Source organism: Galendromus occidentalis, unplaced genomic scaffold, assembly GCF_000255335.2.
Source record: "Galendromus occidentalis unplaced genomic scaffold, Mocc_1.1 scf7180000077515, whole genome shotgun sequence".
NCBI lineage: Eukaryota > Metazoa > Arthropoda > Arachnida > Mesostigmata > Phytoseiidae > Galendromus > Galendromus occidentalis.
In genome coordinates this window covers 1,342,643-1,360,311 of record NW_003805503.1, presented here as the reverse complement: position 1 = coordinate 1,360,311, position 17,669 = coordinate 1,342,643, and the positions used below count along the sequence as shown (strand labels likewise).

The following is a 17,669-nucleotide window of genomic DNA, read 5'->3' as shown; positions in this document are numbered from 1 at the left end:
AAAAATACTCACTCAGCCAAGCGGAATCATTCCGGCGTAAGTCGGGGCTGCGAATGATCCAGTGTGCGGGATCAGCGGGACCGGCCGCGCAGCGACCGTGCGAAGCGGAGAACTGGGAGACTCCCAGCCGCTGACCTACATTCTGCAGCACGATCACTGGTGTTGACAAGAATGGTCAAGGTCCTTCTGGCGAGTACGGTAATACGCCTCCTCCGATCGCGATTCGACGTAAGGGCGGCGAGATGGGGATTTCCCCCCGGAAAACTTCTTTTCCCATCGATCCGAAAGAAATCGATCGCGGGCCGCACATCAAGGCAGTTTCACGGTAAGGATCGCTAATTTCCGCCCAGTTTCCTGCGTAAGAGGCACTTTCTGATCATTGAGAGTCCCGGTTAGCAAATCCAGAGCTCCGGAATATCGAGAGCGATGAGAAGACCATCCTCTGGCACTGATTCCGATGGATCGAAATTAGAATCGTGCCGAAAAGTATCTTTCCACGGTATAACGAACTAAAAAAGCAAATTTTGATCGGGAAGCCGCCCTGGAGCTCCTGGGAATCACCTCTTTGAATAATGAAGGGGAAATTCCAAGAACGCTCGGGCTGATTGTTTAGAAAGCGCTACAGCTTCCCCGGAAGCCCCGTGAAGTGAGGAACCACGGAGTTTCGAAAGCCGATCGAGCGCCTGGAACAGCAGCGGGACGTTTTCCTCCGCTGATCCGCGAGTCGATGGCGAGATGAGCGTCTTTTCCGAGCGAGGCTCCTGTCGATAATTTACGCGAACGAAAAATAACGTAAGCGTGCGAATGTTGCCATTAAGTGCGCGGAGAGTGTTTTGTTCTCATACCTTTGCGTAGGGGGCATCCGGCCACAGCCTTCGAGGAGCTTTCACTCTCTGAGAGCGGCGGTAGACTCGTCGCTACAGCCGCCACCGATTCAACGAAGACAGCTGAAAATTCACCGTGGTTACAGCATGATCGTGCTTTCATTCCAGCCGAACATTCCTGCTCCGTAGAGAGAGCAGCTCTGCCTCAGGAGGACGAGCGGTTGGTTCCCGCGTAGAGGGCGCCCCTGTCGACACCCACCATCCAGCTCGGGAAGCCGCTATTTTTTTGTCGTTTTCGAGTCGGCGGATCCCTCTTGCTGGTCCTGGAGCACCCAAGAGCGGTTCTCGGTGAACGCTGCTCCCTTTGCCTCGGAATCGGAGGAGATTGCAATGCAATCCCCGCAGGATTCCGCATGAATCTGAGCAACCCGTCGACTTGGCGCGCTGTGTACACCCACAGCGGTCGTATTCCTCTTCGGAGGAGTGCATTCGCAGTTCGTCGCTGTTTAATCAGCCGCAGACAGCGTTTGATCGTAATTGCTTCGATGAACGGACTGCTTTCTTAAGGCGGAATGTGGAAAGTTTGTTTTATTGTGCAAAAGCCCGTGTTGTTGGATGACGTCACACCCTTCGTCGAGCAGCCGGACCCCGTGAAGTTCTCTTTTTCATCCGTCAGAGGACTCTGATGCTCACCCTCGCCACAAACGCAACCGCCGCTACCCTCAACCGCCTCGGCTCGAGGTGGGGGTTTGAGGGTGCTACACCGCGGAACCTGCTACAGCTGTTCAGGGAAATCTTGCCTGAATACGGAGGAGCCTCCTCGTAATTCAATGAATGATGAGCTGCGACGGAAATTCCCCCAGGATTTGACCGAGTCTTTTTCCCGAGGCATGGAGTCTCCATGGAAGCAATACATGGGAAGTGGAATTCCAACGTCAGAGGGGCCGGAAGAGTACCGAATGATATTTTTCCCTATCCTCCGCGAAAAGATCGTGAATATATTCCTATCTCGATAGAGCCAGCGATGAGGAAGTCGAGAGAGCGAGTCCTCCGTAAGAGTTCAGGTTCGGCGGAATCCTCAAGACTACTTTGGTGGGAGATTAAGCATGGTATTCCGAAATTGCCGCCGGGCTCCTTATACGCCTATGATTCTCATCGGCATTGATCGCGCTTGCAACGGAGTTCTCGTCTCGAGAAATTCCGGGCCGGTTCTCCGAAGGAAATCTATTGGAGTTGGACTATTCCGTGAAACCCCGGGAAAATCTCGCGATGGATGCCCACCTCGACCTATGCATGATGGTTGCCCCAGGCTCGCGAGTGGAAACGGTCATAAGGAATTCATGAACACCCAACAGGTCCCCTCGGCGTGCGGATCTGAGTCGAAATCTGCGAAGCTGAGATTCGAGGTCCTGGAGCTCGGCTAGCCGTCCGTTCGCTGGAGGGGAGGGTTCTCGCGACAGGAAAGATCGGCATCTTGCGAAGTATGAATTCGGTTCGGGAAGAGTCGAAATCAAGAGCTCCCTGAGGGTCCTGAGACCCCTTGGGGGTCTAGGAAACCCGTTCTTGGTGGTCCCGAAGGTCGAAGAAGCTGAGTCATAGGTATAGTGATCCTTCGAAATAATAAATTCGGTAAAGCTCGCGAAAGTATCGACGATCCCCGGTGCGAGGGGCTCATTCGATGCAGAAGAAAGAAATATTCTTTCTTTAGACAAGCCACCGACCAGTGCGTTCGGAAAGACATCGCTTGGGGTCCAGAGCGCAGTCGAGAACTCCGGAGGGAGTCCCGCGCTAAAAGGAAATCAGGGGGCGCTGATCTATACCAGAGGTTCCCAAACTGGGTTCCGCGGAACCCTTGGGGTTCCGTCGCTCTTTCCCGGGGGTTCCGTGAAAAAATCTTTGCGGAACCCCGCTGTTCCGTGGGCTGCTCTTTGCGCAACTCGGGGTTCCGCGACGAGGTTTTGCTTCCATATGTACGGTCATATACGGGGAACTTCTTTTCCTGATTCCAAATGTCTTCCACAATTCCGGAGGGGGGCGTTCTAATTGGCGCATCGATCGGCATCGAATGCACACTGCGAAGGTGGTTGCACAAGGTACGTTCCCACTAGATGAGCATTCCTTCACGCAAGAATTGACTTAAGCAATAAACATTCGGGTCTGGTCCGGAACAAACGCGTGTTCTCTCCTCTAATAGCTGAAAGGGAAGAGCATTTGACACGACTTTGAATTTTGTGAAAAATGGGGAAGGGTTCCACGGAACACTAGGGGTTCCGCGAAGGGTTCCGCGGAAGAAAAAATTTCACGCAGGTAGTGTCATGACACTACCGTGATAGGACGTGAAACGCCTACGCCAAAACGGTGAACAAAACCCAGCTCCTTTTCATCATTACAAAATCTGCCGCAAATCTGTTGATGTGATCCGTTTTCTTCCCTACACAAACTTAATAGATTAGAGGTTTTATAAATAACAGCGTTGATGATGAATGCTTATGGAATTTATGATTCTGCCGCACCGTTGAGAGTCATATCTTCAAATTCTTCATTACAACCTTCGGCTTCGAAGCATCCTTGAAGCCTAGCTGTATTTGCGTCGTTCTCTGCATCGTCGATGACTGTATTCGTTGTCGAGACGAAATGCATGACAGATAATTTTTAATGGTGCTTTATATACCCCGTCTTCCGTCGGCCGTCATGATATAGATGGTCATGAGGAATTACTGCTGTCTGTCTCCTGACTGTTGTTCATGGTGCTATTCGATTTGATATCTTCTCCCGGGGCGTACCCAGGATATTTTTTTGGGGGGACCCAGACCGACTTTGGGGGAGGCCAAGGGTCCAAAATGGGTATCCGCTCCTATACATGAGCATTACTGATCTTCTCTTGCGGTCTTATGATATCTAAATCGACAGGGATCTAAGGTTCCTGTAGCCTGTGACTCCGTATGATCACCGCGAACTTCAAATCGTGTTGGAATCAGACCGATTTGGCGGATAAGAACCGGTCACGATCTCCGAAAGTGGGGAACAAGGAACACCGTCGGCTCATGATATTGGTGGTCATCAGCAATTACTGCTGTCTGACTTTAGGCTGTTGTTCATGGTGCTTTTTGATCTGATGTCTTCTCCAGCGATCTTCATATATCAACGATCACTCCCATTTCACGAGCGCCGATAAATATCCTCTCGATTTTCGTTTCCAACACATATTCATCGATCCTTATTATCAATCGACGTAATCTTATGAAGAGCTCATTTTCGCCTATGGCATATATCGGTCGGACAGTTTATTCCGTTGCATAGGCCACAACAACCTCCATATCATGTAGCGTCCTCGAGAGCCTGTACGGTCCTTCAAAGCTGATCAAATCTTCTGCTGACCGACAAATGTAGCAGCCACCGCAAAAACCAATGAGGGTTCTCACATGTCTCAGAACGGAAATATCATCATTCGGAAAATAGGGCCCGAAACATATGCAGCTCCCTAATACTCATCGATAGATATACTAGACTAGGAATCCCGTGCGCGACGCACAATCAAGGAACATCTACCGCACAGCTAGCCAGAAATCGTTCCATAAAAAACGATGTGCATATATGTATGTATATGATCAGGATGGATAACATACTATTTCCTTCTAAATAAAACATTCTTCGGAACTTGAGAGCCAGATCCTCGAGTTGCGCAGGGGGACCAAAGACACTAGCTTTGGCTTGTAAGTCGAATCAGCTTTGAAATCCAATGTTCATAGGCTCTGGAGACATATTCATCAAGTGACCGCGGAGATTATCAGTATGATTGGAAATCGGGTCGTAAGGGCTCTTAACATTCTCAGATTCATTTCAAACTCGAATAGAAGATTGTCCCGTAAATTGTCTGCCGATCAATACAATCCGACAAAAATTCTGTGCACAATTAAGATAGTTCTAGCCTCTCAGAGGCGGCCTTAAATCGTTACATGAAGGACGAAGTACATTGAACGCGCCCCCAAAGTCGAAATTAAAGACGTTTCACGTCAAAAGTTTGGGAACCACTGACCTATACCATCAACTCGACGTTATAAATTAAGCAGAAGCCTCCGGTGTCAAACCCCAAACCACGATAGAATCGCATCTCCTCGCGCTCCAATCATCGGACCTCGAGTTTCCTCCCGCTGAGTAAGCACAATCCCAACCCAACGCTGCCTCCATCCAAATGCCATCGATATGTACATATATCGAGTCCAAGTGTTTCGACTTCCACGATCCTTGTGCTCGCGCCGCAGCTCCCTTCCTCCCTGTACCGTCCGTGTCACAATGATGGATCATCGCTACGGACTTGGATACCTTCCGAGTCTATAATGCTCGCGATATGTTTCGAGATGAGTACATGTACTCTGCGGCTCTACGGTATGCTTAGTCTCTAAAATCGTTCTTCCGACTCAATACTTCACCGAGGTCCCGGATCGGTAGCATCGAGCGGGCAGGAAAAAGTAGGAAACCGACTGATCGACAGGGAAGTTATTTATTTCGTCATCATGAGCACACAAAACAGCAGGAACACCTCCTCATTGAATAAATATTGAAACTTATCATACTACCCCGAAACTTTTGCGACAAAATACCTGCGGAGTATTGTTCTCGAAGAGTTCCGCTGTGAGAGTTGAGACTTCTTCTTCAGACTAGTTTTGCCGCTCGGAGCTTTGCTGGGCGCCTGGCCTTCATCGAAGAGGAAAGATGCAATAGGTACGCTCGACGCTGACGCGCATCTCAGGTTCATCATAACAAACAGTCAGCGGTTTCTCTAGGATCTCTAGCGCGAGTCTCGAAAGCAGAGCTCTTACTTAACGCGTTACGCCATCAGGAGGCTCGATTCCCAACTGACGACGTGCGAGGGCAAGTCACGACCTTTTCTGATCCTCTCGGCTCAGGTAAGCACAACACTGGCACAGAGTGAGGGATATTCTCGCAAAGCCCTCTTGGATGGTTCTCCTAGAAAATCTAGAAAACTGGTGTCGGTCACTGTGGATCGAATTCGAAAAATTCTATCTGTCCTTTTGTTTAGGCAATAATTCACTTTACGCGTTCGTCCTAGCGTGGCATTTCATAACTATAATCATGTTTTATCTACATATGGTACATGTTTGCCGACTGAGGCTCTTTCTTCTGTCCGCTGTACTCCACGGTGTCGGCCAGTCCGCTGTCGGATGACTTCTGAGAAGCAGCTTCCTCCTTATCTTCCTCCTCTTCTTCTTCCTCGAGATAAGCAGGGTTGACTTTCTCACCTGCCTCAGGCACGATATTACCCGGCGTGACGAGACTGCCCAGACGCAGATCGCCCTCGGTCTCGGACAAAACCAAGCCCTTGTTGAGATAGGTCGCGTCTGGCGTCGTTTCGTACGGCGAGTAGAAATCTGAGCCCTTGGGCTCGAAGTTCACTATACTGTCGAAAGTGGGCTTGTACAATTGGTGGCCCTGCGGTGGACTGCTGCCGTAAATGAACGCAACATGGCCGTGATCGGGCCGGTTCTCTTCGTCGAGACCGAAAGTTGCCTTCTGGCTGCTCTTCTTGCACAAGCTCTCACTCAACGACAAGAGGACGGGGAGCAAGACGACGCCGTGAAGTGCACCGAACACAATAACCAAGAACACAGTCTTGAAGAAAGTGCGGAATATGTAGCTAGGCGCGAATGCCAGAACTATGATACCGAGGATGGTGGAGACGGAACCCTGAAAGATTGGCAATCCCACGCTGTGAAGTGCCTCGCGCATTTTCGCATTCGGGTCCCGTTCGGGCGCTGTGAGAAACGCGTAGGAAATATGTGCGGAGTAATCGACCGAGAATCCCATGCACATGATAAGATTCACCATCGATATCGAATCGAGGTTCACCTCCCACCAGGTCATGTAGCCGAGCACGCCGATTTCGATCGAAGCCATCGAGAAGCAAACCCAGAAAGCGCACGACAGGTTCGGCAAGAACACTATGGCCACTCCGACCATCACCAGAGCAGCGATCACAATGTTCTGCAAACTGGTGCTGCGTACCAAGATGAATTGATCGAAGAAAATGAACAGAGTGTGGTAAACGCTCAGGTCCAAATCGGGGTATTTCTCGGCGATGCGCCGCAAGTCGAGCACCATCTCCTTCTCGTCGTTCGCGTCGATGATATCCGTCGCTTGGATTATGCATCGGGAAGCCAAGATCTCCGAGCCGTCCTCGTTGAATTTAATGTCCCGGCTGAACATCGAGAACGGTTTCACTCTTAGCATGTGTTTCAGCGCTTTCATGTAGTCTTCTTTTATGGTCAAGTCGAACGAGCCGAGGAACACTTTTGCTTGCTCGTTCGTTTCGGCCTGGTGCCGGAACTCTCTGAACCAGCACTCGGTTAGCTCTGTGTTGCCGACGTAGGCGCTGCTCTCAAAGTCGTCGAGCACGTCCATTAGGTACTCGTGCGTCTCCGGATTCCAATAGTCGATGCTGACATTGGTGAACAGCTGAACTCGATAGGGATACTTTCTGAAGTAGTGATCGTCGACATTGAAGAACGTCTTGGCGTAACTGTAATCCGTAGCCAATTTGTATCTGGAACACAGAGCATTCGATCATTAAGCAATCAAGAAGGAAGCGAAAATAGTCTTTTGGGACCAACAATCGAAGGCAGCTCGTCAGCATTGATGAATTGTTTGCTCTGCTGCTGATCGGTGAGCCGATCGGCGAAAGCTTACCGTTCGAGTCCTTCTTTGAGCTGGAAGCAACCCGCGACTCCGATTGCCAGGTAGACCAAGAAGCAGAGAATTACGGTCACTTTGACCCAGCCCTTGCTCAGCATGCCTCCCCATGTGTCGCGGAAGAACACCATCATACAGTGCTCTTCATTGTCCTTCGGGTTTTTGGGGTCGTTCGGGTTGAAGCCTCCGGTACACAGGAGCTTGAACCACCACGGCTTACCCTTGGACAGTGAGCGGGGCAGAGTTGGGAAACAGAAGAGACCGTGAAGATTGCGACGTTCGGCATAACCTGCTATTGCTATACAAGCGCCGAAGAACGAAACCTGATACAGGTAGGTGAACACGACGCATATCGCCGTGTAGATGCAGAAGATCTTCACGGAAGGAAATATCGACACGGCTCCTGTAAATAAGGGAGATATACGTTGAGATAATGTGATGACTAATTTGTGGCGCCGTCGAGGAATTCGCGCGTGAGCGAGTAACCGTGAGCATTGGTGAACATGACGCGTTAGCCTCGATATAAGTGAGAGACGCTCGAGTGTACCCACCAATCGTGAAACTGATCGAGTTCGTAAGCGAGGTGATGGTGATGGAAACGGCGGCATCGCTGTAGGTTTCACCCATGCGCTCTACGACCGATTTGCGGGGATCCGTTCGTCTCCAAGCCGCCAGCAGCACGAACGTGTCATCCATACCGATACCTGTAATTCAAATGAGAACTTCTGTTGAATCCCTGGGAATGAGACGGATGCATTTGTCGTGACGAATTATTCAGCGTTTGGAGAATTTAGGTGGCGGAATATATTCTCGAAAATATTCTCTATTCTTCTCTTTCCTCCAAGTGGAAACGCTCCCCCGGCTCGAGTAACTCCGAACTTCGGTACCCCTGTAGCTCGGACTCGAAACCCGACCCATATCCGGCCACGTCACCGCAAGAATTTCTGCAGAGGTGCAGGAGCTCCGATTCCAATTATTCGTTCTCGACGGAATGCTATGCCAACGACATGTTTTTTTCCTTCGGGCGGATCGCCGTGGGAATTCGGCTTTCGGTTGAAAGTGAGATTTTCCCAATGGCTAAACGACTTACTACGCTGACATTTAGTTAAATCTAGCCGGATCACTAGCGCCTGTTAACCAATGCCATCGGAAAGTGGACCAAGGTTTTCACGTCTTTCCACACTTCGTGCCTCAGAAGATCATACCGGCTCTTTTCGCTTCTGCTGCCAGCACTGGTGGGGAATTTCGACGCCGAATTCTTCAATAGAATAAAAGTTGAAGCTGATGCGTATGGAAAGGCATTCGTTATTATGAATGAACGGAGGATTTTCCTTTGATCCACGCGTCCTCAAATCGAAGTTCCCTTTGTGAACTAACAACGTCGATTCTTCCAAGATTTGATCTTGAACCACGCTTCACGCTGGACAATTTCTGCTCGGAACGACGAGCTGGGCAAACGAGGGAGAACAGAGGAACATTCCGTCGACTGCTTCAAAAAGGGAGTATTTCCCACAAACATTCACCACAACATGACTCAGGGCAGATAAGAATCGTCATTTAGCGGGAACAGAGCCTTGGAGACCTGATGCCCATTTTCGGGAACCAGACTGAGACTCCGAGACGGAATGTTGATGCGTTCGTGACGTTTCTGGAAAATTTCCCGAACTACGTTACGTCACAACAATTATCTCGAAATGATTCCCGGCGTCAACTTCAGCGATTAGTTGTCTGATTGGCCGTCGAATCAAGAGTAAAGTCCCGTCCTTATTATTCCATGGTCCCGATAAAAAGTACGTACCTACACCGAATCTCCGCGCCGTCGTTTACTTCTGTGGAATGTCCCCGCGCCGACATACATCTTACGTCGTAGCATGTCCACAGGGCTATTCTGTGGGTTCAGTCAATCAACCCGATCGGCTCATGGACCGGCTAACTGAACAAATGACGCAACGATCGAGTGACGTCCGCAAGCATCGACTCGCCATTCGCGTGGTGTCTGTTCGTCGTTTCAGAAGTCCGTTTTCCAGAAGGTCTGTTTCATTGCCCGTCGCGTCGTTTCGGTCTACGACTCACGAGTTTCGTTGCTTTACTCAATTCGGAATCCGCTTTCTTCTCTTTCTCACAGGTATACCTTTCGGCAGAGCTGTCTCCGTAATATATTTTTCGTGAGATCACCTTCCCTCGACGCGATTTGGAAACACATCGCGTGCGCGTAAATCAGAAAAATCAGGGAGACGCCAATGATCCGTTTGTTACTTCCCAGTTTCCACCTAGACTGGAACAGTCCAGGAGCAGAGATCAGGTGGCGCGGGAATCACCGGGGATTGATCACGACGTTCGCGACAGAAATCAACAGTATACAGCGAGAGCTTGCGCTCACACGATCTGGGATTGAAGTCCAAGAGCACGCAGAAAAATTGCAAATGAGTATTTCTCATCTAGCGGCGCGATGAGCGCTTGGCGACTTCATTCTGCCCTAAGCGAGGGCCATCCCGTTCATACCGCTTAAGAGGAGATCGTCTGGTCTTGAGGCGATCCCATGGAGCGAGATCACGACGAGAACATTCTTCTCCCATGGCAAGACTGGGTCTGTTCCGAGCTGCCTTGGACCTCGGCCATGGCCTTTTCGACCACCCCTATCCGGCCGGAAATTTGCTCCAAATAAACAATGGAACAACATGGAAACATTGCTCGCAGATTCGCCCGGCGGATCAGGCTGCGCGAAAAATCGCGCGAGTCCCGAATGTAATCATAACAGTCAGAGACGCTCACGGTCTCTCCGTATACCGGGTCCGATCAGGAATGGAAGTACCGAACTAGGAAGTACCTCACACGGAGCTGGCCGGACAACCTAGAGACGAGAGGGCAGACAAGAAGAAGAGAGGCCACACGCGTGGATCAGGATGCTGGCCGTTTTTCTCCGCGCAGGGTCAAAGGTTCATTGAACAAATTTCTTCGTGGTATTCCATTCTTGGATATCGAGAGGAACCGTTCCGCTCCGGACACAAGTTCCATTTGGTGATAGATCAATCGAATGTCTCCCTTTCTGAGAATTGTACATGGAAACGAATCTGGAGCCCCGGTGATCGCTTGGAGCCCGTGAATGTCCGTTCTGCTAGATTTGCCTAACGGCCACAGAACTGAACGCCTCTGAGTTTACATTGTAAAGAACCTGTCATAAGAGCTTGTCTGTTACACCGATGAGCCCGACCTCAAGCGATCAATGAATGGAACAGCTGTCGAGTCGATTACGTAATAGTAGCCGCCCGGAATAAACGAACAATTATGGCATATATTACGCGCGACCCGATAAAGAAAGAGGCGAAAGCGGTCATTTTCAGGTGACTACATCCCGGCGCATCGATTTTTCTCTGAGATATTCGAAGATACCAGACGTCGTGATAAATAGTACGGCAAAGATCGAGATAGTGATCACTGCCATCCGATAGGCGACCCCGATTACGTAAATTGCCGTCTATCGCTCCTTACGACAGACGAGTCTCTTTTTTCACGAGCCCGGCTCCCAGCCCGGTGGGCAAGTCGGGAATCTCCTCGCACTCGGAACGAGTCTCCTGAAGGGAAATTACGAGAATCGCTAGCGCTCCCAGTAATGGCTTGAGGGAAGAGAAAGCGCGAAACTCAAGTTAAGGTAAGTGTGGTCGCGGGCGACGTCGGCAGCTCCACTCAGTAAAAACATATGGACTTCGTCGAATACTTTCTTTTTTTCTGCCCCTACAACATCCCCAAGGCTTCTTGATTTTCGGCGGTTTTGACTCACGCTTTGGCGGGAAGACCTTGACGCCGCGTCGGCTAGCGCCTCGCTGGCTCCGAGCGCTGCAAGCGAGCCAACAAGCCACCCAGCCGAGCAGCCACCGGACCAACAAGCCAGTCTTTCTTCCATAAGACGAGCCAACACGAGTCGCCTGCTCCGAATTGAAGTGTGTAAACTCTGCTCAGAGGGAAAGACCACATCTCGATCGGAAGCAGGGCACTGAACTGCCTCCGGAGTAACATCGAACCGAGGGATAAAAACCCCAGATTTTCGCGCCCGCTTGCAGAAAAACTCTCGGTTCTGGAGTCGCTGATGACGCTGACGCTCGCAGCCAAAAACGAGGAGATTTTCTCAATATTACAACAACGCTCCGTGAAGAAGGTGACATTCCCATACATGACCGTAGTATACATACTACGGTCAGGTTTAGCTCTCCTCAAGATCGGAGGAAGAATCATATCTCAGCCAGAAGGCTGTCGCAATGCGATCCCTGGACGTCAGCGCGGAATCAGAGTCTCGCGGCGCGGCGGAGACGAGTGCCAAGCGGAGAAACTCGGTCCCCGCTTCTTGAGAGACGGCACATTGGCGGGAAGCGGACTCCAACGTCGGCGTCGATGCAGGCTTCAAAAAGCGAATATAATGGCGAGCAACCAGAAAGTACTGTGATGGGAATGCATCACTCAATCATTCAATACCGGTCATTCGCCGCAGGGATGTAGAGCGTGACGTGCTTAACGTCTCCCTGATCTAGTCAATGAAGGGGATTCGATGTGAAAACGACTCTGCGCGTAAAACTTTGGAGGCGGCTAAACGCTCGCCACGAGCCATATCCGAATCCACCCACTCCAGGACAGCTGCCCACTTTGTGGAAATGCATCCTCGGAAATGAATCGGTATCCTTCTCCCACACAGATCAGATCCCATGGGCGAGAGCTCATCATTGTCCGAGAGACCTCAATGCGGAGGATGGTCGATCGCTAGACCGCCGGACCTCTTTTCCATGAGGCCTACGAACGTAGACGTAAAGCGAACTACCGAGCCGATAGGAGCGGAACCTCGGTGACATTGTGCAAAGAATGGCACCTCCAGAATTCAAGAACAATGCGAGATAGACAACAAGATTCACTAGATGGCTTCTCGTAATATTCCAGAATTAATATCTATATTCTCTCTGTGATTCTTCTCCGGAGATTCACCTGTCGACATTGAGATTCGCGCTTGAACGGAGATGAGGTGAAGAGACTCTCCCAGGCGTTTGTCTCATAGGGTAGCGAGGCCCGGCCCGCAGCCGAGGTGGGAGGACGACTGGCTTTCTATTCGAGTGACCATCCGAGTCGTCAGGGCTACGTCATCTCAATCGATACAACGTCTGTTATCGATCGTTGACGTCGGGCGAAAACTCTCCATAAGGTAGAAGTACGAGATCCATATTCAATCGACCTCCAGCGAAAACTGCGGAGCACTCAAGGTGACAGCACATAAGGAAACATTCATTCATATAGATGAATGGAATCCAGCGAGGAAATTCTTTTCTCCAAGTCTTCCGAGCTACCGTCTCCCATCTACTCAGTTGGCACAATGGCATAAAATCAATTTCCGTGACTGGGCTTGCGCTTAGCGACCGGCGACTTGGAGACAAGGGACGAATGAAAAAGTCGTTCGCATGGAGGAAGGAGCTAAGAACCTTCACTATACCGAGCTAATTTGCAATTCGAATTCCGGAAGTTTCTGTCAATGGAATTCACATTCTCCTCGAGAAGAGTCCAAAACCTCTTAGATCGTTCGCGTGGATGAGCACTTGGTCGATTGTTGGGGACGATGAATCGCGAGGAAATAAACGGGGATGTGGGAGCAAGAATAGACTTTCTTAGGAACCAAACGCGAGCGACAGATTGTCCGCGGAGCGTCGCATGAATTCCAATCTTTAGAACACGTCTGATGCGTCCCGAGATTTTTTCCTCGCGTGTGGAATTCCGAATGTTGATTGAGACGCTGAGTGACCGAGAGGAAATTCGCTCAGGTTGCAAGAGCATTATGGGAAGACCAGGTCATCACGCTGAGTAAGTCCCTGAAGGACGTCATGAGAGACTGTTCGAGAGTCCGTCACCGTCGAAGTCGGCTCCTTCTAGAGAACGATCTTCCATCCTTCCATGCTCCCCACGATGAGCGAATTTTGAGGAGGATGGTGCCAGGATGTCGAACGAAGGTATTCCATGTCGTTACGCGAAGGAGAACAATACATTTCAGACACGACTATGAGGGACCATGAGGGTTTCTCATCAGGCTCGACGCTCAACTATCGGGGGATACGGATCTACCCACGATTCAATTGGACCGATAACGTCAGAACAATCGACAGATCCCATCGGAGAGCCCAGATATGTACATAAAGATGCCGAACGTACTTTCGGCCCAGCCGGAACCTCGCCTAGCATGTACGTTACGTAAGTTCGATACGCGTACCGTTTCACACGGACTGCTGCGCGCGAGCAAGGCGACGGAAGCCTCGTCCCTGGGCCATGACAGAATCCTGGTACTCATCGCCGGAAGCCACCGAAAGGGCCCGAACGCGCGAGTACGGATCCGAAGCGTCTTTATCACTAGATGCAAAACATCAGGGAAGGAAACTGCAGCGAAACAGGATGCAAGAAAAAGGAAGGATTTCGGCCCAGAAAACAAGCGGCCAGAAAAGACGCAGACAGGAGAAAGCTGAGAGAACGAAATTGTCTCGCACGTCGTTTCTGTCTGTACTTCTGTCTTCAGCCGTAGGGAAATGTCTCTGCCGGAATCTGAATTTCTTCAATGCTAGAGAATTCCTCTCTTCGGTGTCCGCCGCATCCGGCCTCTATGCGGTGGCCGAGGCGGCTTAATAGCAACGGTCGATTCAACAGAAGCAGGATGTTACTTCTCGGGCTCTACTAGAGGACCTCGTTGATCAAATATTTACGCCGTATAAAATTACGACCGTCCGCAAGCTACAGGCTATCAGAGCGGAGGTACCGTGTGAGGTTTCCGACTCCCTCGGAACAGGAATTCCGTAAAAGATCCAACGGCTCCTCCGCGAATCAAATCGTGGCTTTTGGGATCGGAAACTCGAATCGGACTCCGGAACCGAGAGGAGCTCTTCCGATGCCGGATACGGACACCTACGTGTGGTCATAATGGAACACAATGCCAATGATTACTTATCGGGAGACTCTTCTCAGAGGGGGTAGAAAAAAAAACGAGAGAAAAAACTGCTCAATCTACTCACCGAGCATGAGGAAAGGAGCTGCCATGTTGATTGCGATGAATTCGACTCCCATGTACATTGTAAATCCAAATGAAGCTAGCACAGAGATTCCGGACGAAAAACAACCCAAGACGCCAAGCCACGGCTTCGATCTCACGTTATCACTCATCAGACACGTGAAAACGGTGAAAGCGAGCATGATGAAAACTGTGATGCTGAAGTATGGCACTACGTTCGTCGTGTTGTGTTCCAGCTCTTGCGTCAACGATAACGACGTGAAGTACGCACAACTCGTAAATTCCAATTCTTCACAGAGTTTCGGGATCGCTCGGAGGAAATCGTTCTCCCACTGCTCCGCTCGGAGTTTCTTCTTACGCGAGCTCGCTTCGAGATAGTAGAACATGTTTATCGCCTCCGCATAGATGACCTCATCGTCATCGTTTGTCTTGATGGCGCCCAGAAGTCCCCCGGGGAAATACAACTCCCGCGTCGCATTGATGAAATGCAACGGATATCTTATGCCAAGACCTTCGGTTTGATTGACCGTCTGATAATCTTCGGGCAGCTCTCTGAGTTTCTCCAACGTGTAGTGGAAGATGTCGTTGTTGAAGCAAACGCCAGGCTCGCTCTTTGCGCAGATCTCGTTCCAGTCCTTCTCGTCATCATCCCATATGGACTTCAAGTTCTTGATGAGCGTGTCCACTTTGAGAATGTCTTCGAACACCTCCTTCCGAAGCAGGTTCTCGCCTACCTTCGTGTGGAAGATCACTCGACCGAACTTCTCGGTGGTCACGAGACGACTGATATCGAAGCTTTCCGAGGTGTTTTGTGGGAACAGTTGAAAAAGTCGCTCACGATCGAAGTGTGATTGGCCGTTCACTGGACTGAAAAGATACTCCGGGTCGTCCTGGTAGCGGATCGTCTGCATGCCCGTAGAGAGCGTGATGGCTATCATGAGCGGCACCACGATGTAGTAACCTGGGGTCCTGGCTATGGACTCTCCCAGAGCTCTGAACACTTTGGACACCCATTTATCCACGCAGTCCGCCTTCATTTTATCCACTCGCTCTGCAAAGAAACAAAATGATCGGAGTCAGATCAGGGAAAAAGAATTCTGAGTTGGTGGCTCTACAACTTAAGCATGAGCTAGTCTGTCGAGTGCGCGTATTGGTGGTTCGGATCACATCCCGTTCCGCGGAAAGATTTCCGCGACTGTCAAAGAGCCGAGACTCGGGCCATGGCGGAGGCGGTCTCCATAGCCTGAATTCAGGGATTTCTTCATCGACGAACCTCTTTAGACTTCAAACTACACCTAATCAGGAACTCAACGCGAGAACAGAACGGAAAGTCGAGCATCCAGCACGGGTGAGACACGAAGTCTTCCCGAATCAGCACATTCTTCAGGCACCGATGGGACTCGGAACGCCTACGTTCCAATGCTCGTTGAAGTCCGTTGAATGCTCGTTCAGGCGCAGAGATCTACACAGTGGTCGAGTCAGAGATCAAAGTCAGGGATTGGCGACCCTTACATGTTTCAATCCTAGAGTGAGGCTTAAACTCACTCCGTTCGACGGACAAGCTCGACTTTGAGATGAGCTATTGTCGCCCCGTTGGAAGTCTCCACCTTCAACGTATCAGAGAATCCGGCTCTCTCCCAAAGACAAAGTTTTCCTCGTTCGCTCGCCACTTACTTCGCTCGCTAAGACGCTGACCTCTTAGTCGGTGGACACGAATCTCACAACGGAATGACGTCAACTCTCTGTACCACGTTCATCGTGAGAATCCTGTTGGACGCGCCTCCCACATAGAACTGGAGAAGACACAGCCATGGTCCTCCCATGCAGGACCCCATTGTCTTCTCCCTCTCCTCTTCTTGATACGGAACTAGTTGTTCCGCAGATACGCTCGCGTACTTCAAACCTCGACTCTTCCCCTATCATGATCGCCCCAACTACCTCGAAACTATCGGAAGTCTCAGTGAAATGGGGACTTTATTTGAACTGCGATCCAATCACTGATCGAAGGATGATAGCACAGTCTGCAACATGAACATTCAACACCGATGGATCCAAGGTCGCGGAAGATATTCTGTGATCAGAAGTCTCTGCTGCTGCGATGTCTGTGATAAGAACGATATTTGCCGCTTCCACAGCAGCGAGAACGCTCATCCGCAATAGTGGGGATGCTGCTGGGTGCTGAGGGATGCTTTGAGCGACGCTCGATCATGTTCTAGGCGAAGAAAAACCTTCTAGCGAATGGGGAATTTCGCTGGGAAACGCCGAATCTGGGAGAGTCCCCTCGCTGCCAGTGACAGTTGACACCGTCAAAGAAGCAATGGACAAGGGTCGGGGAACTTTCGACTGTACTCGAGACGTTTCGCAGTTTTAAGAGACTTGAGTCGCACTTATCGGAGCCGTCGCTTTTTACGCGAGGCTGCGAGAGAAATACGCGCAATATCAGCGAGAAAATTCCGGTTGAGACCGTCCCTACTGAGCGAAGCTGGGATGTTCTCCGAAGGCAGAATCGAAAACGAAACAACTCGAAGAGAATAAATATACATACTTTTGGCACGGCTTGCTCGCTCGGCCTCAACTTGAGCTCGGTGGCTCAGTTGACGGACCATTTTTAACGAGACCTTCCTCATTTTGGGGACGTTTGTGGGGTTTCTCCTGGTATGTCTCACAAGCAAAACCGATCTTCACTTCATATCCAGCGCAGCACCAACCGAAGCGGACGACAGAAAATGTTCTTCAGCATCGATATCGAGCGAGCCAGCGAGCAAGTAAGCAGGCTGGCGATGTGCGAGAGATCGCCGACTTGGAACTCTTTCCATGTTTACGTCAAAATACCAACTCTTCGAACGGAATTTATCTCAAGAGACGATAATTGAGCCGCACCGGAAGTGACACAGCGGTCTTACTGTAGCCCTCCATGCGATTGTACAGAAGAGAATTTCAGAAGAAACGGATGTTCAACCATCGAAGTCCAACCAAGCAGCTGAGCAGAGAACAGCACGTAGAAAACCGGTGATTTCCCTGCGCGAAGAAGGCATGCCGAAGTTTTCATGCAGCCGAAGTCGCGCGGGAAACTCGAATTTGTCCGGTGGTTCTCCTCCGAGTCCGGCTCCTCCCCG

General features: G+C 50.5%; 1 protein-coding gene across 1 annotated transcript; it reads right to left on the bottom strand.

Moving 5' to 3' along the window:
- Nucleotides 1–5,927: 5,927 nt before the first annotated feature.
- On the bottom strand, nucleotides 5,928–17,291 carry LOC100908567 (patched domain-containing protein 3). Its single transcript, XM_003747305.1, has 5 exons — nucleotides 17,099–17,291; nucleotides 14,558–15,604; nucleotides 8,084–8,236; nucleotides 7,530–7,935; nucleotides 5,928–7,386 (listed from the first exon to the last, which is right to left on the bottom strand). The coding sequence occupies exons 1-5, from the start codon at nucleotides 17,178–17,180 to the stop codon at nucleotides 5,928–5,930; spliced, it is 3,147 nt and encodes a 1,048-aa protein (XP_003747353.1). The 5' UTR covers nucleotides 17,181–17,291.
- Between the last annotated feature and the right edge of the window lie 378 nt (nucleotides 17,292–17,669).

Bases quoted from the DNA above. Each gene is read 5' to 3' on its own strand.
- LOC100908567 (XM_003747305.1), bottom strand. From the start codon at position 17,180: ATGAGGAAGGTCTCGTTAAAAATGGTCCGTCAACTGAGCCACCGAGCT. The intron at 15,605-17,098 runs GTATGTATATTT...GTTTCTTTGCAG, and splicing joins GCGAGCAAGCCGTGCCAAAA to AGCGAGTGGATAAAATGAAG. The intron at 8,237-14,557 runs GTGAGTAGATTG...TTTGAATTACAG, and splicing joins AGCTCCTTTCCTCATGCTCG to GTATCGGTATGGATGACACG.